Source organism: Rhamphochromis longiceps, linkage group LG11 (genome assembly GCF_057381845.1).
Source record: "Rhamphochromis longiceps isolate RC_006_pf linkage group LG11, R_longiceps_female_GT1.1, whole genome shotgun sequence".
Classification (NCBI taxonomy): Eukaryota; Metazoa; Chordata; class Actinopteri; order Cichliformes; family Cichlidae; genus Rhamphochromis; species Rhamphochromis longiceps.
Genome location: NC_140567.1, coordinates 38,086,988 through 38,112,968, shown reverse-complemented (window position 1 = coordinate 38,112,968; position 25,981 = coordinate 38,086,988). Strand labels below are relative to the sequence as shown.

At 43.7% G+C, this 25,981-nt stretch overlaps 1 protein-coding gene across 3 annotated transcripts; it reads left to right on the top strand.

Annotated features, from left to right (window-relative positions):
• The first annotated feature begins 9,719 nt into the window (after positions 1 to 9,719).
• LOC146659979 (methyltransferase-like protein 27) lies at positions 9,720 to 25,968 on the top strand. Of its 3 annotated transcripts, none has more exons than XM_085423973.1 (7): positions 9,720 to 10,045; positions 13,261 to 14,997; positions 15,484 to 15,741; positions 17,036 to 17,164; positions 17,556 to 17,691; positions 18,502 to 18,594; positions 23,608 to 25,968. In XM_085423973.1, exons 3-7 carry the CDS (start codon positions 15,625 to 15,627, stop codon positions 23,844 to 23,846), a joined length of 714 nt encoding a protein of 237 aa, XP_085280099.1. In that variant the 5' UTR covers positions 9,720 to 10,045; positions 13,261 to 14,997; positions 15,484 to 15,624; the 3' UTR covers positions 23,847 to 25,968. The 3 variants fall into 3 exon arrangements, with proteins under 3 accessions (XP_085280099.1, XP_085280098.1, XP_085280097.1); XM_085423972.1 differs by having other exon boundaries at positions 9,721 to 10,045; positions 12,224 to 14,997; positions 15,604 to 15,741; XM_085423971.1 differs by having other exon boundaries at positions 9,721 to 10,045; positions 12,224 to 14,997.
• The last annotated feature ends 13 nt before the right edge of the window (positions 25,969 to 25,981 follow it).

The window sequence follows — 25,981 nt, the reverse complement described above, 5'->3', positions numbered from 1 at the left end:
CGCGAACGCTTCCTGTCCATCCAGTGAAGACAACGTTGGAGAAACGTGAACATTTTCTTTGTACTGTATAAGCTATCCTTTGAAGCAGCGCTCCTCTCAAACAGCAATAAGGATCATTATTAGGTTATTTACATTATTATGTAAATAACAAAATAACTTAAAGCAAAAATTGGGAAACGTGGAGTCCGAAGTCTTTATATTAACGGCCATCAGTCAAACAATGCTGTTTGCTCTGGGTCTAAACAGAGCGCGTTGTGTGTGACGTCTTCTTTTGCGCATGCGGCCGCTTTGAGCGTTCACACTGGAGCGCGTTTGCTGTCGCATTTTATTTGTAGTGTGAACGAGCAGACAAAAAAAAATCGGATTTGATCAAAAAATCGGAATTGAGCATCAAGACCTGCAGAGTGAACGCAGCTAAAGTTATGTCCGTGCTCGATCTCCCATTTCTATTTCCCTGAGGTTATGTCAAGCCTGTGTGTCTCGGGTCTGCTTCTCTGCACTTCCTGTTTTATTTTGACAGTCTCGTATCCCATGTTCAGCGTGTTCAGCTCGCTTCCTCCTGTCTTGCCGTTATGTTCATTCGTCCCAGCTGTGCTCCCCGTGTGTTTCCTTTCCTTTGGTTTAGCTGTCATTCAGTCTTTGTCGGATTGCCTGTTAATCTTCCCATATCTGTAGTGATGGGCAGATGAAGCCTCATGAAGCACTGAAGCTTTTCATCCAATTGGTTCACCCCAACGCGAAGCTTCATGAAGCTTCATTTGCTCTAGCAGGACACCTACTGGATGTAAAAATAGTAGTTGGCATGAATTTGAAGACTGTGGCCTTTTGCACACAGCCTGTAAATGTCAACAACAAAAGGAGTGTGTAAAACATGTATATTGTAGTGATGGCAGTATACTGTGTATATTTATACTGGCAGTATGGAAAATGATTATTTGGAAATGCTTAAAATGGAAATGATCATATACTGTGAGGTGAGGTGTGGACAGTGGTTGTGCTTTTGTAACATTGAGGCAAGGACAGTGATTAGTGTTTAGGGGACACATCATTGGTTTTTATTTAAAAACAACAGTTTCTCCACTGTGGCAGGTCGTAGGCGATTTCTTTTTTTTCTAAACGGTCTCTAACTCTCTCCAAACGGTCTCTAACTCTCACTAACCGCAACTCTCCATCAAACACCCACATTTTGAATGAAGTCTGAGGGGTTTATATCGCTGTCATATCTCGCGGCAAAGTTCGAACCGCTTCCTGAACCAGTCACGTGGTACAGCCGGGCAGCGAGGCTTCGGACGTCATCATTTTCAGCTCCTCCCATAAATGAAGCAAGCCTCGATACGCGCTTCGCGGAAACGCCCCCTCCATTACTCGACACACGCTCCGAAGCCTCGATACAGAACGTCACATCACTACATATCTGTCTGTGTTCCACGTTCCTCGTGTCCAGGTTTTCATGTCCGTTTGCTTTACCTTAGCTCTGCCAGCTTAGATTATTGTTTAGTTTCATGTTGTTTCACCTTTGCCCCTTTGTTTTGTTTCATCAGCCTTATTAAACGGCTCGCATTTCGTTAGTATCCAGTTCTGTCTTCACGTTTAATTTGTCTGCATTTGGGTCCACTCCTCACTGTGCCCGTGCACAACATGTCCCTGATAAGAATATTGCCCACTTACATCACGTTTCTGTTCCTGTCTGAGCTCTGTGGATGTTTGAAAACTTTGTGCTAATGATGAAAAGAAAGGTTTTTTTGTATCCATCCTTCTTTTTGTGATACTGACGTCTGTGCAGTTTACTCTGAACCTGCAGTTACATTACTTTGCATCTCAGGTGAGGCTGCTGACTGCGCTGACTGTAGTAACTTGTCTAAAAATGTACCTCCTACATGGGCTAAGTAAACATTTTAATAAAAAGTAATATATTTTAAGTAGAGCTCTGTGTAATTATATTTTGGAGTCTGAGTCTGCTCTGATGCTGCTGCTTTCGTGATCTGCTGCAAATGATATTAATGACGACATCTTCACAGTCTTTCAGCTCTCAGTCATGATTGGATGTGGAGTGATCCTCCTGCTGCTCTCAGGTCAGTGAAATTATTCCATCAAAGAACTGTTGAAGTCACAATGTTGTACCATGACTGTAGAATCTGCCTCCTGTCACCTACCAACTAAACCCTGGGACAAAGTAAAGTTGCAAACTGCTCTTTCAAGGGCTTCAAAAGCACACGCTGCTAGGACATGATAATAAATAAAGCGGACCACACCCATAGCTTGTTCTGCCAAGTTCAAACTCACAGGAACATAATTATATGAAATTCATCTTGACGCGTCTTCAGTGGGAAAAAAGTTTCGTCTCACATCCAACTGACTTCTTCAGTCAAGGAGGCCATTTGTGTAAAGACCATCTCTGAGTCCAAGGGTGCATCTGTCATGCTGTGACATACACGCTGTGATTGCAGCCATTCTCCAACTCTCTGTGAATGGTACTCGTGGTTATTGATCAAAGAATTAATCATTGATCAATGGTGTTACGTGCGTGTGTTGGTGGGTTCTCTGTTTCTTAACGTGTGTATGCAGATTCACCTGTGCAGGGCCACGGCCTGATGTAACTGGTTCCTGCTGTGGACATGGACTATAAAAGGGCGACCGAAGCGCTGCGGTGCGGGGGTGTGTGGCAGACTTCCCGTGCACTTGCCTCAGGTCCGGACGGAGCAGCCGCAGCCATAGCTATTTAGATAAAAGGTCGGGCATGTGTGTGAAGTGCGGAGCAAGTAGGGGTGAGCTGCCGATTATTTTGGGAAGCCTTCGTTTCTCCTGTGTTTTTAGACCAGGGAGGTCAGACTGTGTTATTTCTTTCTTTTCCGTAAACAGGTCAGAGGGGAACCGAAGCCTAGGTTGAGTTTTGTTTGTTGTGTTGGCCTTAGCTCACCCCGAAATTATACACTCCCACTACCGTGAGTGTCATTGTTGTGAATAAACCGTTGTTAAAAGTTCGATGCTGTGGCTGTGTCTGTTTGGGCGTGGGAATGTTATGTGACGGCTGTGTGCAGACAGGAAAAGGACCCAAGGTGCAGACTCCAGAGACAGATGTGAACTCAAAACCGCTTTAATGTTACACTCAAATATAACATAACTGGAAACAATCAAAATAAACTAACACCGGAGGACTGACAGAACACACCATTTGGTAAACGGTAGATCACAACACGGACACAGAGAAACACAGGGCTTAAATACACAGAGGGAGCAATCAGGGAATGAATAACAGGAGGGAAACACAGCTGGGGCAAATCAGAACTGACGAGACAAAGGAAGCGTAAACTGAACATACTGAGATAAGACACATAACACAGACTGAACAAAGACACAGACTCACATGCAGGCACTACAGTGGGACCAGGGCAGACACTGACACTGACTGGACACGGGGATATAGGAACTAAGGATACACAGAGACGTGAACTGGAGACAGAGCAACTAGAGAAGACAGACATAAACCATAAGACAGAACTCAAAGAAACCAAAGACTAGAATCAGGGCGATCGTGGCTCAAGAGTTGGGAGTTCGCCTTGTAATCGGAAGGTTGCCGGTTCGAGCCCCGGCTTGGACAGTCTCGGTTGTTGTGTCCTTGGGCAAGACACTTCACCCGTTGCCTACTGGTGGTGGTCAGAGGGCCCGGTGGCGCCAGTGTCCGGCAGCCCCGCCTCTGTCAGTGCGCCCCAGGGTGGCTGTGGCTACAATGTAGCTGCCATCACCAGTGTGTGAATGGGTGGATGACTGGATGTGTAAAGTGCTTTGGGGTCCTTAGGGACTAGTAAAGCGCTATACAAATACAGGCCATTTACCATTTAGAAAGTATAAATAATATAATAAACTCAAAAACATCCTAACAGGGAAGTCATGGGACACCCCGCTCTTGTTACGGTCATTTCGAGCCGGGTCATAACAAATGGTCATGACTATTTGGATATTAATGATCAGGGAGCTGACGTCCCAGCCCATTGTTCCCTCAGTTGGCTGGTTTCAGTCATTATGTAAATGTTCTGGTTACAAGGTTGGAGACCTGCAGTCAGCTGATGATGATGAAACGTTTCTCCCGCTGAAAACATCCAGATGAACAGAATCAACTTTCTGGGACTTTTTTCAGATGCTGCTGTGATGGGACCATCGTCCTCTTGCATGACTCAAGTTTCACTCTAGAATACTTTGTTATACGGAGAAGTTCAATGTCAAATTAGCGATTCTGTCCTCAAATCATTAGGCCTCAATCACAGAGTTGGTACTCGAGGTGGTCCATATGATTAAATGATGCACAGATGATATTTCATGTAGAAGGCACCGAATCACAACAGTCACCTCAAGTCGAGACTGAGAGTCCTGTTTGTAACTTTGCATTTCATGTGACTTTATAATGACAAACAAACAAACAAACAACATTTTAAAGGGTTCGAGCACCGTTTTGATTTTTTAATCTACAGAGAATCTTTTGACTGTTTCCCGTGTCGTCGCTCAGGTTGTGTGGTGGTCTGTGATCTTCAGCCTGTTCAGTTCCACTACGTCAGTCAATCACTGAACTGGTATGAAGCTTTCCAAAAGTGCAGACAGACGTACACCGACCTCGCTAACATCCAGGGACCGGCCAATAACTCGGAAGCCCAGCAGGCAGCATCAGGAGGACACATTTGGATCGGACTCTTCAGGAACATGTGGAAATGGTCTCAAACAGGCCTGGTTCAGTCATCCTGGTTCAGGAAATGGGCCGGGAATGAGCCAGGGACGGGACAGTGTGTCATAATATCTCAGTTTGGGTTCTGGTCTACCAGAGATTGTACAGTTCAGAATCATTTCATCTGTTACAGTGGTGAGTTATTTTTAAATTCACCAACATCAGCATCAAACAAAGTCTATACTCATGCAAGATGCTGCACTTAAAAACATCACAAGTGAAAGTACTGCAAACAGAAAAGAACATAAGCATCAGACTGTCTCTAAAGAACAGTCACTGGTGTGAATCTGTCTATTTTTTCCTTGTTCAGGTGCAACACATGATCAAATCCTGGTTCAGACACCAATGAATTGGTCTGCTGCTCAGTCTTACTGCAGGGAGAAGTACACAGACCTGATAAGCATCAACACAGAGCAGGACAACATCAAGATCACTGCTCTGATGCTGTCAAACATTATAAACACCCAAACTGCTTGGATTGGTTTGTACAAAACATCGTGGGGGTGGTTAGATGGAAGCAATGCCACGTACACAAACTGGAAATCTGGAGAGCCTAAGGATGGTAAGGACTGTGCCTTGATGGAAACGTCATCAGCTTTCTGGTTCGGTGAAGACTGTAACAAGAATCATGAGTTCCTCTGTTACCAAGGTGGGTCCTTCATCACTGCTTCCTCAGAGTATGATCTTCCTGGTCTGGTGACTTCTTATTTCACTGCAGATGTCAAGCCCGCAGAGAAGAACATGACATACAACGTGACGCACAACGTGAAGTACAACGTGAAGGTTCAGCTGAGGGTGGGATCTGCAGACCTGAACGACCCGACAGTGCAAGAATCCATCCTGCAGCAGGTCAGAGGACACGCGATGCCCTGACTCAGTGAGCGCACAGCTATAATAACTGTAATAATAAATGCAGGTACAGGAAGTCGCATTCCTGCAACTATAATCCAATTAAAAAAAATAAAATATCAAATGAATGGAGCTCCAGAGAGCACACGAAGACCAGTCCATGGATTCAAACCCACAATCTTATGCTGCAAAGTGAAACTGCAAGCGCTGCACCACCATGCTGCTTGCTTTAGTTACCGGGTAAATTTAAAAGTATCTCACAATACAGCCGACTAAGAAGCTGCTGAGACCTGGAAAAAGGGAATGGAAGCCCGTTTCTGCCACTAAAAACAATCCTTAACTCGAAATTTCTCGAACAGTAACTTGAAATTTTGACTTACTTTTCTCAAAATTTTGAGTTAGCGCTGCCAATCAGTAATCACTCAAAACCGGATCGCAACAAATTAGCGCATTCGAGAGTTTGCTGATAGTAACGCCATGTGATTCAGCTAATAGCATAGGGATTTCATCATTTGTGAAGCCACAGTGAAAATGATCAGCAATGTTTGCATTCATGACTGGCTGCAGCTGAGGGCTTCAGCTTCCGGCTGACAAGGAAATGACGTCATTCACGTAGATTACTGATCGGCAGCGCTAACTCGAAAATTTCGATTTATTAACTCAAAGTTTTGAAGTAAGTCGAAATTTCAAGTTAATCACTCAAAATTTCAAGTTATTGATACTTTTTTTTTGTAGTGGCGGAGACGGGCTTCCGTAGTTTTGATATCTCTGAGTCTAAACTTATTATTTTTTCCATTTATTCTCCGTGTGCTCGCTATGAATATTTTCACTGGACCCTGATAAAGTCCTTGACCCTTCTTTTCTTTGCAGTTACAGATCAATCTCAACATTGCACACTTTCATATTGCCCTCATTTTAGAATTTGATACTGCTGACCATCGTGTTATCCTTGAAGGCTGAGATCAGGGTCTGTTCTGGAGCGCTTCTCTGCCTGAATGATGTTTGGCTCTGTGCGCAGGTCCTTCTCCTTCCTGCGGTGTACCGCCAGGTTTTCTTTTGGGGCCTTTATTGCTGCCGGTTGTGATATTTATCATGGGAGGTGTTATATAAACAAAATCTTACTTTTTAACTTTATTTTTGTAAATTATCAAGGAGCATGTGGTGGACATCAAAGAACTGCAGCCAGACCTGTCATCGTGAATCAGTCGCACTTTATAGCGATAAAAACTTCATTCACCTCGACCAGTCAGTGAGGAGCTTCTGTTGATATATGAAAACTGTGTTTCAGCTGAAGGTGAAGCTGGGCGAGGAAGGGATCACGGAGGAGGTGAAGCTGACGTGGAAGACGCAGCCTGATGGGAAGATTTTCCACAGAGTGGGTCCAACGGAGCCTCCTGGATACTCTGGGGAGGAAGACTGTGACACGGTCTAAACGTTTCCTAATTCTTATTGGCTGACGTTCATAGGCTGAATGAATTCATCCCTTAATCTTAAAATAGAGCTTGTCCCCTTGTTCTTTGTCCCCACTTGTGCTGAATGTAGCCTGACAAGGTTTCGGTTTGATTTATTCTCATGTTGATGAATTTTATTGACTGATGTTCTTCTAGCTGTCTTCACTATCATTACATGATCTGTGGATTAAACTTTCTTTAATTCCACAACAGGAACAGGTAATTATTTTATGGCTCCAATATATTCTGCATCATTAATGATATAATCTATAGTATTGATACTGCATTAAGATGTTTATTAAAACCTGCTGGCTTTACATTAACCTTTTATTACAGCTACAGCTAAGACCATTTTATACACATGGCATTTTGTGCTCATTAAAGAAGTGTATTCTGCTCAGTCAATCGAAGGTCTCAAGCTTTGTTTGGGCAGTCTATTGTAGGTGACTTAGAGCAACAGAAGGTTAAAACTGCATACACGCTTACAAAACACATATAGTACATATAATCTAGAAACAGGCTTGAGTGAAGGCCTGAATGTATTCAGCTTCTTGTTGTAGCCTTTGGCATTTGAGTTTGCTTAGTAACAGGTGACAGAAGATGGGTCAAAAGGAAGAAAAGTCCACGGGAACCTCCAGGGCCTGAAATCATCGCCATATTTGGGAAAAGATGTTAGAAAGAGGAACTTCTGTGTCTGACCTTAGCTCTCAAAATTGCTCATTGTCTGTACAAAATGCAAATGATGTTCTTAGAAATACAAAATATGTTATCAGAACGCGTGAAGGGGCGTTTAACGCTGACGTTATATAAACCATTCTCTGTGTATTTGTGGCAGAAGAAGTCCGCAGATGTGATGCTGTGTACTTCTTCCCACACGTGTGTTCTTAATAAACTCTTCATCTGATTGCACTCTACTGGGCCTCCATTGCTTTGTTTTTGTGCCACTTGTCGAATCCGGGACACTGTACTTGTACAACGTCACACCTGCTCGAAAGCATGAAAATGTTCTGAACGTTTTGCTGGAAATAAACTGTCAAACACATGTGCATTACCATGTCTGTTCTTACCTTACCAGACAGCATAGCTTTAGTTACCCGAGCTGAGCACATGTTGTAAGTAGAAAGAGAGCATATTTCTCCTATACTGGCTTCCCTTCAGGTTTTTTCAGGTTTTGACAGGCCCGACTGTGGGAGAATTACAGCAGATCCACAGTTTCTGAAATACCTGCCAACAAAAACTGTTTTGCTGGGTTTGAACTTGGCTTGAGTTGCTTGTAACATGTGAGTCACAGATGATTTACATGAGTAACAAACTGGCAGGCGATTGTGATGTGTTGTGACTTGAAGATCAGCAAAATAAATGACAAAGTATGACATTTGGATTCAAATTAGCAGAGTAAAAGTCAAAAGTAGCACAAATACTTCAACAAAGTACGAGTAGGCTGTGTAAACCTGCTCTTCACTAAAGTAAGTAAAGTAAATTCATGTCTGTAACATCGGTGTCCACGTTTTAAAAAGAGTTGGAACTCGTAACTATTTCATAAATTACAATGAAACCAAGCAGGATGAGAAGTTACAGTCTCACATCTGTTAGGTATTTTAGTACCATGGGAGCATTTACTAGATATTGTTTTATAGTGACATTATGCAGGAAAACTCTGTCATTCAATAAGGCCCCTTTGTTTTAGTTATTTTTCTCTTTGACCCAAGAATTGATGTGTGAGAATCACAGGCTGGTACAAGGTTGAAATACCACAGAGATCACTCCCTCAGCTACATTAGTTTCTTAATCTTTTAGATGCCTGTTGAAGGCCAAATGGTTTGTTTCAGATTTCACTAATGAAAGAACTCTTCGTTTTGTGCCTTGAAAATATGTCGCTGAGATAATCACAATTGTAGCTGAACTGATACACTACACAAAGGATGCTTCTTCACCCAAGGGCAGGAAGACGCTGCCTTATCTTGGTCTGTACTGGTTTAAACTGATAATCTGCTGTCTCATGAATTTTACCCTCTATATAAACTGTTGTACTTGTGAATAAAGTTGAGTCACTTTGGGAAGACAACCTGAAGCAGTCTCTGTTTTCTTGTTCTCCCAAGCTGCTCCCGAGCTCGTACTAACACGCTGAATGGCATGCTTGAATATTACTTGAGAATATATTTGACTGTGTTACAGACTAAGGGACATTCTCTGCTGATAGGTGAAGGTACATTCTCTGCTGATAGACGTCCACGCCTCGGAGGAAGCCGATCCACGGAGTAGGCCCTGGAAACCGTTTCCTTCAATTTTGGTGTCAGAAGTGGGATACTGACGAAGGTAGGCACTCGTCTTTTATTTTATAAGACTGTGTTATGCCTTTCTCAGTGATCCACATAGAAACGGGATACGCTGACGAGGCCTTCTTCAGTGGCCCACATAGTAACAAGTGGGATACACTGAGGAGCCTTCGTTAGTGGCCCACATAGAAACACAGGAAGTTGCCTGTTGTTTTGTAAATAAAAGCAGAAAGGACACAGGAAGTTGCCTGCTGTCATAAACTAAGAAGTTGCTCACCAGCAGAAAGGACACAGGAAGTTGCCTGGGGTCATAAAACGAGAAGTTGCTCGTTAAAAAGTGAGAAGTTGCTCACTAAAAAGATAAAATTGCTAGCAAAAAAATCAAGTAACCTCAGGTGTGCCACAGCAAAATAAAAACTAACTTAAATCCTTCAAGCGTCTAAACCCCTCTGGAAATCACTGACCATGGGTCAGAATAATTCAAAGACCTTAGACGGGTCCGATAAAAACTCAAAATTAACTGTAAAACCGAAAAAAATAAAATATAAAATCACAAATAGCGGCTCAGTACGACTCCCACTTCCGGTTACGTTTAACCCACGCTCGCGAATCAATGAAGACTTCCATGATTACGTATCCAGAACATGCGGAAGTGCTTACGTGACTGATTTCGTCTCGAACTTAAGAACTATAACTTTAATGCATCCTAATGTATTTCCGGAGCCCTATCCCGAACGATTATCGCCAGAAAACAGGTCAGTAGAAATGTTAAATACTATTTGTGATAAGGAAAGTAGGCTGATTAAAAAGTCCTGTAAAAAATATATGATAGAATGTCGTGATGTGACCAATCGCATGCTACCACTATGGAAAAAAGGACCCGAGCCAGACGTAAATGCTTTAAATCAAGCCAGTGTAGGCTCTAGTAAATCCACTGCAGAAAAAACTAGCCTTATATGCCCATCCGTTCAACCTACGGCTCCGCCGCCTTATGATGAAAAAACAGAATTAATAGCTGCTGCGGCGGCTGCACGTCATCAGCGCGTATATCCTGATATAACAGCAGAATCCCAAAAGAGTGAGGAAGGCACTGAAATGACACCTAAATCAGAAGAAGATGACTGGTTTAACCTAGATCAAAGACAGGAACGAGAATACACTGAACGAGAAAGAGAGTTACAGGAACATAAAAAGCAAACAAAACAGTTAATGACAGAGTGTGAGGAAATCATGAAAGACCCTTTAACTGAACGTACGGAAGCTGAACTGCAGCAAGCAGTTTCCGTCATAGATAATCATGTTCAGCGCCACACTAGAGTAGCGAATGGTTTAACTGTGCCAAAAGCAATAACTAACACCAGAAATTTAATAAGGAACTACTTAAAGCAGAGAAAAGAGGAAAAAACTCAAGAGGGCCCCCACAAAAACACCCGTTATAAAGAAAAGCAGGGATCACAATTTAATGACGTCAGCCCCTCCCTCCCGTTCATGATAATAGGGGACATGTGTTGCATTCAACCCCCTAAAATTTCAGAGTTAGCAGCAACCATTAAAGAACTTCCCGATCCTCTAAAAAATCCTACAGCCTTTGTTTCTGCATTACAGAGAAGTACCAGATACCACCACTTGGGTGGGCCTGATTATAGATATATATTATGTCAACGAATCCCAGGTGTGACTGAATCTCAGCTTATTGAAGAAGTAGAGGAACTAGACCCTAAAAATGACCAAGCAGCCAACACCACCTCGTTTTTGTGGATAAACGATGACAAAATCACAGCCTTTTTTCAAAATCTAAAGAAATTTCTGCTCACAATGTCTAGAGATAAAATTGATTTAAATGCAGTAACCATGTGTAAGCAAAAGCCAGATGAATCCATTCTAGTGTTTATGAAACGTTTCACGCACTGCTGGACTAATGAGGCATGCATGCCTGAAGGTGGAAATGATCAGATTTTCATAACAACATTCTTAAACAATATTCATCCAGAATGTTCACAACTATTGAAGCTGACTGCCACTGATAATCTCTATGACATGAAGATAAAGAACTTTATCACACTTGTCAAAACGAAAGCCGGTGCAGATCTTTTCCCCAACAGCACGAAGGCTAAAAATGTTAGAATGATGTTAAATTTTGATGTTGAAGGCTCAGAGGAAAGTGAGAAAATGATGTATGCAGGGGCCCCGCCCCCTCAACAAGCGCAGCAGGGAGATCTCAGAAGGAGAGATAGGAGTGGAGACGTATGTTTTTACTGTGGAAAAATAGGACACTGGAGGAGGGAATGCAAATCAGCAGCACATAGGTCTCAACCACAAAACACAGGACCAGCTCCTGCCACTAGGCGTCGGCAGAGCTCTTACAGACAAGGTAACTGGCAACGCAGACAGGAATCACATCAAAGAAACGGCCCCTTTGCACTTAGGGAGCAACCTTATAATCCACATTTTAATCCCCACCCATATGATAACGAAAGACTGGACCGACAATAGGGAGGCCCAGGTGATGATGAGGGACAGTGTGAAGCACTACACACGATGCTGCATTTGCAATTGTCCCGTAACACAGAAAGCTTGCCCATGTTAGATATAGAGATAGGTGAAAAGACTTATTCCTTTTTAGTTGACAGTGGAGCCACTAAAAGTTCACTGTCTGGAAAATTCTATAGTGGGCCTGTTTCCTCTGTGTGCATCAACACCATGGGAATAAACGGAACTCTAGTGCAATGCCCCAAAACTCATTCTCTAAAGACACACTGGGGCCCAAAACCAGACGAAATTACATATCATCCATTCATAATTCTTCCAAACTCGCCTGTCAATTTATTAGGCAGAGATTTAATGGCAAAAATGAACTTGTGTATTTCATTTAACACAAAGGGTGAAATGTTTGCAGATACTGATAACAGCTATGTTTTCTAATGCTCTTGCAGACGTAACCGCGAAAGCAGCTGCTGCCTCACAGCAACCACCCAGAAAGGAAGTATTATCTTTGCCTTTACAGCTGCCACTTGTCACGCTCCCAGACTATTTAGAAACAAATGTTGACCTAAAATTCATACAAGTGCAAGCCTCTGCCTTAGATTACACTTACTGGGAAAGTAATGATTGTACCTTAGATAACAGAGACGGCTTATACAAAAACCTTGAGGGTTTGATTGCCCTCCCATCTTCACTACTGCCAATCCTTGTCCGCCATTTTCACGGTGTGAGTCATGTCGGACAAAGAGGGGTAATAGGAGCAATAAAATCAAGATTTGTAATCGAGAAAACATCACACGCAGTAAAACGCATATTAGCAACCTGTCTAACATGTGCACGAACTAATGTAGGAAAACCAAAAGCAAAACATCAGCATTTACCACAACCAGATTTCCCATTTCATACATTACAGATTGATTTTACACACATGCCAGCACAAGGAAGCATCAAGTACTTACTGGTAATAGTGGACCAATTTAGTAAATGGGTAGAAGCTTACCCAACATCAAAAGAAACTGCAGAAGTAGTCTGTCAAAAGTTGTGCAATGAAATAATACCCAGATTTGGAATACCTCACCAAATTAACAGTGATAGAGGACCTTCATTTACATCAGAAGTAATTCAAAAGTGTGCTAAAACTCTAGCAATAGACTGGAAATATCATGTGCCATACCATCCTCAGAGTTCAGGAGTTGTAGAAAGAATGAATAGGACCATAAAAAATCGCCTGACTAAAGCAATGATAGAAACAGGAATGACCTGGATCAAACTACTTCCTCAAATCCTCTGCGAGATTAGAATGACTCCATCCGCAGCAACCAAATTATCTCCATTTGAAATAATCATGGGAAGACCGTTTCCAACACCATGGTCAGCCTCCAGAGGGGCACCGCTATTGGAAGGGGACATAGACACTGCATTGTCTGACTATGTTCATAACCTGGTAGAAACACTGAATAATAACTATCAGAAAGTTTGTCTCTCTCAGCCTTTCCCCTCCACAGTTCCACCAGTGGAGACAAGGAGATGCGTGTTGGTAAAGTCGCTAAAACCAAGGGCACTCGGGGAGGCTGCGTGTTCCAGCCCCCAGACTGTACTTGCAGTGACGAGAACCAGCATCCTAACAGATGGACAACCTCAGTGGATTCATGCCAGCAGGGTTAAGACCAGCCCCACCAAACCACCTAAGGCGTCGGATCAAGTAGATGACGACTCAGGCGAGCCAGCGCCCGGATCCAATACACCTACACACACACAATCACTGATTAACACACAACGCCTGAAAGAGCCAAGACTCAGAAAGCCCTTTGATCCCCCGCCTGAACAACAACAAGGTACTCGAACATCCAGCAGGAACAGAAAGCCTAGAGTACCACACAATGTCTAACCTGATAAAGATAGACTCGTTTCATCCTGATAATGGAGAAAATGAAATGCCCATTGTCATCACACGACGCTTATACGGGGTCTCTCGAACCTGGGACCAGGCCAGGAGACGACTAAAGAACTGTCTTTTTTATATATTTAGGTTATTAATCATATCTACTGCATTAACCTTAGGATTTTTATTTACTATTTCGTATTGTAAACTGCAACCCTGTTCACATTTCTGCAAGCCACATTTTGCTGACAATACCTCATGCTCCACTTGGCAAGACACCCACCTAGTACACTCCTCACGTTCTCTAAAATCAGTAGAAAGCAACACAGACACCACCAATAAACCATGATACCCTGTGTACGCTCAATGATAACCCATATAGCTACCAGTACAGCTACTTCAATGTATTTGCAATTAGCACAAATTGATCCTGAGGATGTGCCAGATGTTACCAATGATGTTCCTGATGTGTATATTGAACATTAGGTTGTGAACTATTACATTTTATGATTTGCTTTTTATATTATGTTATTACATTTGTGATTTTTCCTTTCTATTTGAGTTATTATTTTTAAAAATAATAAAAGAGGGGAACTGTTAGGTATTTTAGTACCATGGTAGCATTTACTGGATATTGTTTTATAGTGACATTATGCAGGAAAACTCTGTCATTCAATAAGGCCCCTTTGTTTTAGTTATTTTTCTCTTTGACCCAAGAATTGATGTGTGAGAATCACAGGCTGGTACAAGGTTGAAATACCACAGAGATCACTCCCTCAGCTACATTAGTTTCTTAATCTTTTAGACGCCTGTTGAAGGCCAAATGGTTTGTTTCAGATTTCACTAATGTAAGAACTCTTCGTTTTGTGCCTTGAAAATATGTCGCTGAGATAATCACAATTGTAGCTGAACTGATACACTACACAAAGGATGCTTCTTCACCCAAGGGCAGGAAGACGCTGCCTTATCTTGGTCTGTACTGGTTTAAACTGATAATCTGCTGTCTCATGAATTTTACCCTCTATATAAACTGTTGTACTTGTGAATAAAGTTGAGTCAATTTGGGAAGACAACCTGAAGCAGTCTCTGTTTTCTTGTTCTCCCAAGCTGCTCCCGAGCTCGTACTAACACGCTGAATGGCATGCTTGAATATTACTTGAGAATATATTTGACTGTGTTACAGACTAAGGGACATTCTCTGCTGATAGGTGAAGGTACATTCTCTGCTGATAGACGTCCACGCCTCGGAGGAAGCCGATCCACGGAGTAGGCCCTGGAAACCGTTTCCTTCAACATCTGTAGGGGACTGAATGTCTGACAGATGTGAAGAGAGCGATCAGTCAGGTCAGAGAAAATCTGATTGTGTTTAACTGTAACAAAGTATCTGAAGAGAGCAATCATTTAGTGATCATCACCTGAAGGAAACACATATCAGAAGAACAGACAAATGATTAGTTCGTTTTCAGTGTCACCTCATTGTTCATCTGTTAGAAGCCGCTCACTCTTATCCTCATCGAGTTTAAAGGAGCTGCCATGTTTGGTCTTTTTTACATTACACCATGAGAGGCAGAGAGACTCAGGAATCCATTTCATTTATGCTTCGTATTCTTTCAGATGTGAAGTCACAGCAGCCCAAACCCTGGAATGTGCATGTGTTCAGAAAATAAATGGTTTTATGTTTTTATGAGTGATGTCATCCCTTTAAACAGCTTGGACTGCAGCCTCAGACTCGGAGAATCGTTCGTTTTTATCGATCACTGTAATTAATAAAAACCCACAGCTATCAACCGTCGTCATACTTTACCTTAAACATTTATTTTTCTCCTGCAGTCAGCTAAAACCAACGCAGCCTGTCTGTGTCGAAGATACTTGTGGTGCATACCTGCCCGGCGGGCACAGTCAGGTTAGTCGGGTCTCTACGTGTCAGTGAGTCCGCTGCACTCTCTCCAGGTCTGAGCTCAGCTCCTCATCATGTCGGGCTCCAGAAGAACTGTGGACGATATGAGGGTCATGTTTCAGTCCTGCGAAGGCTTCGATCCGCAGCAGACTACGGATTTTTACAACAGCTGGGCTGAGACGTACGAACAGGTGAGGAGAAAGAAAGGCCTCCTGGGCTGACTGTGTGAACCAATAAATAAATATCAAACGCGCTTTAACTGGTCTTTGGACTCCGTCTGGCAGTGAAGACCAGTTCTTACCGTTTCTTCTTTGTTTCTTCTCAAATAATCAGAATGTTTCCGCCCTGGCCTCAAGCAAAAACCCCCGAAAACTTTCAGATTGGACCTGAGATTTTCTCCCGCTAACCCTAAACTCACAGGTGTGGAGCTGACGGAGTGAGCTGCTGTTCTTGTTCTTCGATAAACCAGATGAAATGTTCAGTTTATTCGTTTGACATTGAGTTGTAAGAGCAGATTATTTAATCTAAGAAAGTTTTAAATACAAAATGAGCGCTCAGAGCTGGCATCGTCATCTATCGAGCCCAGATTAGGTCGCAGTGCGCTCTGTTCTCTGCTGCCAGAGTTCACCAAAGAGACGCAGCTGTATGACTGAAAGCAGTGGAGCAAATCAGCTAATGATTCATTTATAAAAATGCCAGTTTATATAAAAAGATGCAGTCGGGTCGTTTCATGAGGCAGAAACTCCTGAACGAAATAATAAAGTGTAAGCGCATCTTATTTCTCTCTGAAATGCGTTACAAAGCCCCGACGACGGAGGATCGATCCAGAGGAGAGTTTCATTATTACAGAAGATTGAGCCGTTGAAACCTAAACTCTGTGTGGCACAGCTGACCCGATGAACACCGAACATTTACCATCAGATCTGATTTAGTGGAGACACTCTGAGTGCCAAATGTAAACGCTTCAGAGGATACGTGAGGGAGAGCGACATCTGTCCCACAGGAAAGAGAGCAGGACAGGACACACTCAGGGAGGAGAGCAGCGCGGGAAAACTGATGAAGATGGTTATGATGTCACAGGAGGTCACAAGAAAAAAGCAAGCAGAGCATTGCCGTAAAGAGGCTCCTCATGCTGGAAAACAACTGGAAATTCAAATAATTCTGTAAAGAAGAGTAAGCAGAGCTCCTCCGCAGACACGTGAAAGACTCGTGGCAGGATAACACAAACACTTGACTTCAGGTCTTGTCGCCAAGTGTGGCACAACTAGTTATTATTTATGGGACAATTATTGCAGGGAGATTTGGGAAGTTTTTCCCCTAATAAATGAAATCATCAATAAAAATTTTCAGTTTACTCGGTTTGTCTAATGTTCACATTTGTTTGATGATCTGAAACATGTGGGTGTGACAAAAACAGCACTGGACAGCCTAAATCCCAACAGCCAATAAGAATACTTTGTTTTTTCCGCTGCTTTATGTTGACAGGATTCAGAGACAATGAAGTACAGAGCACCACAGCTGGCCGTAGATTTTCTGAACGATCACTTCTGTGGAAGTCGTGGAGACGCTCAGGTTCTCGATGTGGCCTGCGGATCTGGACTGGCTGCAAAACTGGTGAACCAATAACTGGAAAACTCTGGAAGGTGTCACCTTCCAATAGCTGGAAGGAGCCGTCACTCCGAGCTGATTTGAGACCTGTAGATGTTTAAAATGCTGATGTCACAAATGGGATTCAGGAAGTTTTACTGTGGTCAGCATTTTTATGAATCACACGTGAGGACATGTTCAGATTGATCTAATTATGGAAAAACAATAACATTTTAATGAATCCCAAATCAATTTTGTAAAATAGTAAATGCAAACATGAACTCACCGTCTTACGTGTGATTCTTTTTGAAAGTGGGAAATTTCAGCACTTATTCAAAATCTGTGAAATTCATCCTCAGACGAACATCCAGAGTTCATGGAGCAGGCTCAGAACTGATCGTCTTTTCTCTGTATTTAGATGTTTGACCTCGGCTTCAAACACTTTGTGGGAGTGGATGGTAGTAAGGGCATGCTGGAACAAGCTGCTAAGAGTGGCCTTTATCGGGAGCTCAAACTGGCCTTACTGGGAACAGACCCGCTGCCTGCACAGACTGGTACATCACACTCACACTCTGAGCTAACAAAGCAGATAACCCGACAGACACATTAGCACCACAGACAAGAAGACAGCACCGCCAGCTGATAGTAAAACAGCACAATTGAGAATAACAACACCTGAGGTTTTATAGAATATGGGGGACTGAAAGTGCCAAAATAAAAAAACTAAATAAATACATAAGTAATGAAATTGGTCATTAATAACTTAAAAATGTTTTTTTTTTACTTTAAAAGATAGTTAATTACTTAACTATTAACTATTTGATCATTCATTTGCTACAGTCAGGGGGCGGTGCTAATGCTGATGTAGTCAAAACTTTTGCTACCTATTTAATTTTATAAATATAAAAAATACTTTTATTGAGGATATCGATTAGTTAGATGCTCAAAATATATTTATGTCAATAATGGTCTGAAACTGCAGCGCATCACGGATCAGAAACAGAAGAAAGAGGGGGGGAAGACAAACAGTAAAAGCAAAAACAAGACATGAAAAAACCTCACAGAGTAAAACAGGAAACTATCCATGAGATGAAGATTAAAACTAAAAACACTTACAGAGGAACACAGGAGGCTTTACTGCAAAGACACGATAGAGGAAGGAACACGAGAACATTACACGAGAAAGAAGTGCAAAACAAAAGAGGAACCAAAACGTAGAAAAACCCACAACGTGACAATGCCAACTTTTCACCCCAAAACAACTAACTCCTCTAACTCCTCTGTAACTAACTTCTCTCTAACTAATAACTCTAAATAACTCATTTTACTAACTCCTCTCCCTCCTGGTCTGCTTCTGGTTTCAGGTGGGTTTGATGTGGTGATCATTACTGGTGCTTTACGTGATGATTACGTGCCGGTCAGCGTTATCAGGGAGCTCTGCAAAGCTACTAAACCAGGTAACCAACCAACTTTCAAACAAACAAACTGATGTTAATCTGAGTGAGATTTTTTTTTTCCATTTAATCTAAAACCATTTATCTGATGTGATGAACTCAGAGTCTTCTTTAGCTTTCAATAATAACATAATCAATGCTGTGATGTGATTTTTAGAAGACGTCTTGATGCATGCATTCAGGTAAGTAAATCTCCAAAAGTGGATTCTGTTCATCCGGACGTTTTCAGTGGGAGAAACGTTTTGTCGCTCATCCAATTGACTTCTTCAGTCTCAGCTGACTGCAGGTTTCCAACCTTATAAACAGCACATTTGCATAATGACTGAAACCAGCCCACTGAAGGAACAATGGGCTGGGAGGTCAGTTCCTTAATCTTAATTATGCAAATTGTCATGACCATTGATCAACAACCACTGATCAAAGGCCATGAGTCCCATTCACAGAGAGTTGGGGAATGGCTGCAATCACAGCATTGTAAGATGGGGACAGATGTACCCTTAGACCCCCTCCTCGATTCAGAGATGGTCTTTCCCTTTTCACATAACTGGCCTCCTTGACTCCGCCCTCAAACCAGCGTTCCTCACTGTCCAGGATGTTACATCCTCATCATTGAAAGAGTGTCCACTGGCCTGTGGGTGTAAATAGACTGCAGAGTCCTGGCCTGACGAGGTGGCTCTTCTGTGTTGTGCCATCCGCTTTGCCAGAGGTTGTTTGGTTTCCCCGATGTATAAATCCTGGCAATCCTCCTGCACTTAACAGCGTACACTATGTTACTCTGTTTGTGTCGGGGGACCCGATCCTTGGGGTGGACCAGTTTTTGGCGCAGCGTGTTTTGGGGATTGAAAGCCACAGAGACCCGGTGTTTAGAAAAAATGCATCTCAGCTGCTCCGATACTCCTGACACATATGGAATCACTACAGGTTTTCGCTCAGGCAGCGGTTGTCCTTCTCTCCTGGATCAGTTGGAGCTTTCTTTTGGCGCCTTCCCAACTTTGACAAACATCCAGCCGGGATAACCACATTTACTCACTGATGAAACCCAGTTTATCCTCCAGTGGATGATGAGAGTCAGACCTTTAAGTACTGATCTGTATGCGTTGCTGATCAATGGTCATGAGAATTTGCATAATCATAATGAAGGAACTGACCTCCCAGGCCATTGTTCCTTCAGTGGGCTGGTTTCAGTCATTATGCAAATGTACTGTTTATAAGGTTGGAAACCTGCAGTCAGCTGAGACTGAAGAAGTCAATTGGATGAGTGACGAAACGTTTCTCCCACAAAACGCTACGTCCAGATGAACAGAATAAACCTTTGGAGATTTTTAGACAGACCACCACACACCTGCTAAGGATATATATAAATAACAAAACAAAAAAAACCAACACCCAGCACGCCGCTGCGGGCAGTTTATCCTTCAAGCTCGGGTCCTCTACCAGAGGCCTGGGAGCTTGAGGGTCCTGCGCAGTATCTTAGCTGTTCCCAGGACTTCGCTCTTCTGGACAGAGATCTCCGATGTTATTCCCGGGATCTGCTGGAGCCACTCGCCTAGCTTGGGAGTCACCGCACCTAGTGCTCCAATTACCACGGGGACCACCGTCACCTTCACCCTCCACATCCTCTCGAGCTCTTCTCTGAGCCCTTGGTATTTCTCCAGCTTCTCGTGTTCCTTCTTCCTGATATTGCTGTCATTCGGAACCGCTACATCGATCACTACGGCCGTCTTCTTCTGTTTGTCTACCACCACTATGTCCGGTTGGTTAGCCACCACCATTTTGTCCATCTGTATCTGGAAGTCCCACAGGATCTTAGCTCGGTCATTCTCCACCACCCTTGGGGGCATCTCCCATTTTGACCTCGGGACTTCCAGGTTATACTCGGCACAGATGTTCCTGTACACTATGCCGGCCACTTGGTTATGGCGTTCCATGTATGCCTTGCCTGCTAGCATCTTGCACCCTGCTGTTATGTGCTGGATTGTCTCTGGGGCATCTTTACACAGCCTGCACCTGGGGTCTTGCCTGGTGTGATAGACCCCAGCCTCTATGGATCTTGTGCTCAGAGCTTGTTCTTGTGCTGCCATGATTAGTGCCTCTGTGCTGTCTTTCAGTCCAGCTTTGTCCAGCCACTGGTAGGATTTCTGGATATCAGCCACCTCCTCTATCTGCCGGTGGTACATACCGTGCAGGGGCCTGTCCTTCCATGATGGTTCCTCGTCTCCCTCCTCTTTCTTGGGTTTCTGCTGCCTGAGGTATTCACTGAGCACTCGGTCAGTTGGAGCCATCTTCCCAATGTATTCTTGGATGTTCCTTGTCTCATCCTGGACTGTGGTGCTGACACTCACCAGTCCCCGGCCCCCTTCCTTCCGCTTAGCGTACAGCCTCAGGGTGCTGGACTTGGGGTGAAACCCTCCATGCATGGTAAGGAGCTTTCTTGTCTTTATGTCAGTGGCTTCTATCTCCTCCTTTGGCCAGCCTATTACCCCAGCAGGGTACCTGATCACGGGCAGGGCGTACGTGTTGATGGCCCGGATCTTGTTCTTACCATTCAGCTGACTCCTCAGGACTTGCCTGACCCTCTGCAGGTACTTGGTGGTTGCAGCTTTTCTAGCGGCCTCTTCATGGTTCCCATTCGCCTGCGGGATCCCCAGGTACTTGTAACTGTCCTCTATGTCTGCAATGTTGCCTTCTGGTAGTTCAATCCCCTCAGTTCTGACTACCTTCCCTCTCTTTGTTACCATCCGACTACACTTCTCCAGTCCGAACGACATTCCAATGTCATTGCTGTATAGCCTGGTGGTGTGGATCAGTGAATCGATGTCTCGTTCACTCTTGGCATACAGCTTGATGTCATCCATGTACAGGAGGTGGCTGACAACTGCTCCGTTCCATAGTCGGTATCCGTAGCCAGTCTTGTTAATGATCTCACTGAGGGGGTTCAGGCCTATGCAGAACAGCAGTGGGGACAGAGCATCTCCTTGGTAGATCCCGCACTTGATGGTAACTTGTGCTATGGGCTTGGAGTTGGCCTCTAGTGTTGTACGCCACATCCCCATTGAGTTCCTGATGAAGGCTCTTAGGGTCCCATTGATCTTGTACAATTCTAGGCATTCCAGTATCCAGCTGTGGGGCATTGAGTCATAGGCCTTCTTGTAATCAATCCAGGCAGTGCACAGGTTGGTCAGTCTGGTCTTGCAGTCTCGGCTGACTGTTCTGTCTACCAGTAGCTGGTGTTTTGCGCCTCTGGTATTCTTGCCAATTCCTTTCTGTGTCCCGCTCATGTATTGACCCATGTGCCTGTTAGCCGATATGATGCCTGACAGGAGCTTCCATGTAGTACTGAGGCAGGTTATTGGTCGGTAGTTGGAGGGGACCGGTCCCTTCTTGGGGTCCTTGGGGATCAGGACCGTTCGACCTTCGGTTAGCCATTCCGGGTGTCTCTCGTTAACTAGCAGCTGGTTCATTTGTGCTGCCAGACGCTCGTGGAGTGCAGTCAGCTTCTTTAGCCAATAGGCGTGAACCATGTCGGGCCCTGGTGCTGTCCAACTGTTCATACTGGAGACCCTTTCTTGGATATCTGCCACTGTGGTTACTGGACCCTGTTCAGGGAGGTCGCTGTGGTCTGCCCTCAGATCCACTAGCCACTGAGCATTGCCGTTATGGGTTGCGTCCTTCTCCCATATGCTCTTCCAGTATGCTCCATCTCCGGCCTTGGTGGTGCTGTTCTCTTATTATTATTGTTCCCTTGCCACTGAGAGTACACCTTTGCTGGTTCTGTGGCGAACAGCTGGTTTATTCTCCTGCCTTCTATCTCTCTGGTGTACCTCCTCAAGCGGCTGGCCAAGGCTGTGAGTCTTTGCTTGGCAGTTTCCAAGGCCTCAGCTATGGACAGCTTGCTGTATTTCTTATGCACCTTCTTTGTCGCACCTTTCTGCAACTCCGTTAGTTGGCTAACCTCCCTCCGTGCTACTTTGATCTTGCCCTCTAGCCTCCTTCTCCATGGAGGGTACTGCCCCTTGTGGCTGTTCAACTTATAGCCAAGCATCTCACTGATCACTGCTGCCGTATTGTAGATCAGCTTGTTAGTGTCGGTAATCGTGGTTGTAGGTATTGTCTGTAGTGCTGCATTAACATCATCTAGCAGACCTTCTGAGGGTACTTCACGTAATCTTGGTAACCGGCTACGGGGGATCCAGGTTTCAAGCTTGGCCATGATCCTATTTTTCAGGTCAGTTCCTCTCGCACTCAACGATCCTTCTCCTATCGCACTTGGGGCTATGTACCCAATCTCGGGTGGGGGTGATGATATCTCCCCCCTGACCTGGCGTCCTGACTCCTCCTTGCCGTAGCATTTGTGTTGTACCTCGTCAATCTCTAGCTGCGAGAGCAGTCCCTTCTTTCGAATGTTGGAACACTGAGCTACTAGTTGTTTCGCCGTCATTGTGGATGTTGGGTATCGAAGAATCCATAGGTCCCTCATCCTATTCATGTAGCCCCTTCCGCCGGGGTTACTTGCGTAGTAGCATTCCAACAACGCCCACTTTTCGTCAGGGTGCCCTGGTTCTTCAACACCTGACGCGGACCTTGTTGATCCGGGCAACGTCCGAGCCGGCATGCCTTCATATTTATCTGTCTCACTCATGTCTGCAGTAGGCTTGCTTAGCATAGCCTTAGGACCCTTACTGGGTCCTGGGAACAGCTAAGATACTGCGCAGGACCCTCATGCTCCCAGGCCTCTGGTAGAGGACCCGAGCTTGAAGGATAAACCGCCCGCAGGGGCGTGCTGGTATATATATATAAAAATAATCTGGTTGTTGTTGGGTCTTCAAATGACAGTAAATGGGACCTCAGATGAATAAAAACACACGATATGTGACAGCATGTGGCAGAGGACTCATGCTCTCCTGACGTTGGAGCACATCCTACAGTGTCCAGCAAACCTGAGCAAACTTTCTGTTTTTCAAAAAAACGAAAAAGGTCATAAATTGTTGTGGTTTTGTTGTTTTTTTTCTCCTTCAGGGGGCTACGTCTGCATGTCCAGAGTGGACCCAAAGTCCGAGTCTGGAAACAAATACAAAACATCTATGGAGCATGAACTGCAGCTGATGGTGGAGGAGGGCCTGTGGAGCCCTGTCGATACCAAAGAGATGCACAGATACATGATGGATGTTTATAATGATAAAAGCAAGGATGAGAAAAGGGAGGAATTCCTCCAGGGAACCATGTACCTGTACAGGAAGTCTCTTAATAAGCTGTAAAATTAGGAGTGGAGCCAAAAATGTGAGCTTACATATTCGTCGAGCATGTGCTGGCGTTAGCGTTAGAGTACAGGGTGCCTTGAATGGTTATTGCTGTTTATTGGTGATGTATATAAATTAAACTGAATTGAATCAGAAGTCCAAGTCAAGTCCTTCTAAAATCAAACCTCACCATCATGACAGTGTTATCTATGTAAACCTTTATTTCAGTGGTCAGCACATAAACAACAAGGCTCAAAGTTTTCTGAGTTTTTATTTCTTCCACTGGATGTTTTGCTTATGTTTCAGAATTCTTCAGTAGATTTCAGCTCACGAGTTTTTAATGTCTCTCTCTTACATCGTCTCTGGTCAACACTCAGCATTAGTGTCACTATTTTTACCTTTAACAGGGCCCTTAAACATATCTGCTTCAAGAGCACAGTATCGAGTAGCAAAACCAGTAGAAACCAGAAGTAGCAGGAATTCAATTCAACTAAGTTTTATTTATACAGCACCAAATCACAATAACAGTTGTGTCAAGGTGTTGTATACTGTAAGGTAAATATTCCACAGAGGAAATGGAGAAACCCTATGAGCACTTTGGCGACAGTGGGAAGGAAAAACTCCCTTTTAACAGGAAGAAACCTCCGGCAGAGCCAGGCTCAGGGAGGGGCGGGGCCATCTGCTGTGATTGGTTGGGGTGAAAGAAGGAAGACAGGATAAAGACATGCTGTGGAAGAGAGACAGAGATTAATAACAGGGATGATTTAATGCAGAGAGGTCTGTTAATACATAGTGTTAACTATTAACAACTATTAAAGTTGATATCACTGAAAACAGGTACATACGAAAACCAAATAAGATTTTGTAACCATTAATAACCTGTTTTAAGCAGGAATAAATAACAAGTTAATGTTTCAACTCATTGTAGGATGTTATCAGTAGGGATGGGTATCGAAAACCGGTTCTTGTTGAGAACCGGTTCCCACTGTTTCAATTCCTTGGAGTTGTTTGCCATTTTTGCAAACGATTCCCTTATCGATTCCAGTCGCCCCGAATGACGTCACCACGTTGCGGAGCGTCATTTACCTAACAGGAAACACGGCGCCTAAGCGGCTCAAACACTAAAAAGTTTGATTACACTTTACGAGAACGGATGACAACAGGGAAACTTGCAATACTTGCAAAGTAGATATTTCATTTAAGGGAGGAAACACTACGAATATCAAAAGCATTTGCTCACAAACACGCGATGACCTTAAATGAATGTCGTGTTTTTAATTCTGGACTCGTGAATCTCAACCCAGCAGCAGCGGTAACGTTTGCACGTCCTCTCCCGTTAATGCGGCAGGTAAATAATCAACTAACATATTATGTTAGCGCGATCTGCCTTATTACAAACCTGCCATTACTGTGCATTTAGTGACCATGATGAGACAGAGTCTGGCTCAGATGCTGGCAGTTCTCGCTGCAGTCTACCGGTAGCGTCTCCTTTCAGGCCGGGATAGACGAATGTCACCGAGCAGTGACGAGCAGTTTGTGGTCAAAGGCTTGCAGCCGTTTGCCACAGCAGATGATTTTCGGTAAGTGAATGTGTTTAATTGTAGGCAGGGACATTACTGGATATTCTTGTGTAATTGCTACAGAATAATTTATGTTATACTTTGTTATTGCTACAGAAGAATATTTATTTTATTATTTTACATTTACAATGTTTTTTTCTGGGGACCCTGTGACACCCCATTGAAGAGCCGCAGGCTGGATCTCTTAAGATCTCACTGTTGGGTTCGTAAGGCCACACAAACTAGGACAAAGTGTGTCCATCAGTGGGGGCGACGCCAACATAACCTGGTCACTGATGTTTCTCCAACCACCACCACAGGTTCAACAGTGGAAAGAAACACCTCTTACTGCTGCATGATGGGAGTTTCTTCACACTGTCACTGTTTTTAGAAATTACGTTAAAAACAGTGACAGCGTTTTGTAAGAAAGGAAGTTACTTTAAAAGAGGGAGTTAGCAACTTTACGAAACAGAGTCAAAGAGAAAAGAGTTGCTGAAATAAAAGGAAGTTTGAAAGTGACATTGGGACAGACAGTCACAAACACCACCAGACAATTGCTTGTTAGCCATCGCTCTCTCTCTCGCTCCAGCAGAA

Coding starts and splice junctions, on each gene's coding strand:
- LOC146659979 (XM_085423973.1), top strand. CDS start 15,625: ATGTCGGGCTCCAGAAGAACTGTGGACGATATGAGGGTCATGTTTCAG. Junction 17,692..18,501: donor CCCGCTGCCTGCACAGACTG/GTACATCACACT, acceptor TTCTGGTTTCAG/GTGGGTTTGATGTGGTGATC. Junction 18,595..23,607: donor CTGCAAAGCTACTAAACCAG/GTAACCAACCAA, acceptor TTTCTCCTTCAG/GGGGCTACGTCTGCATGTCC.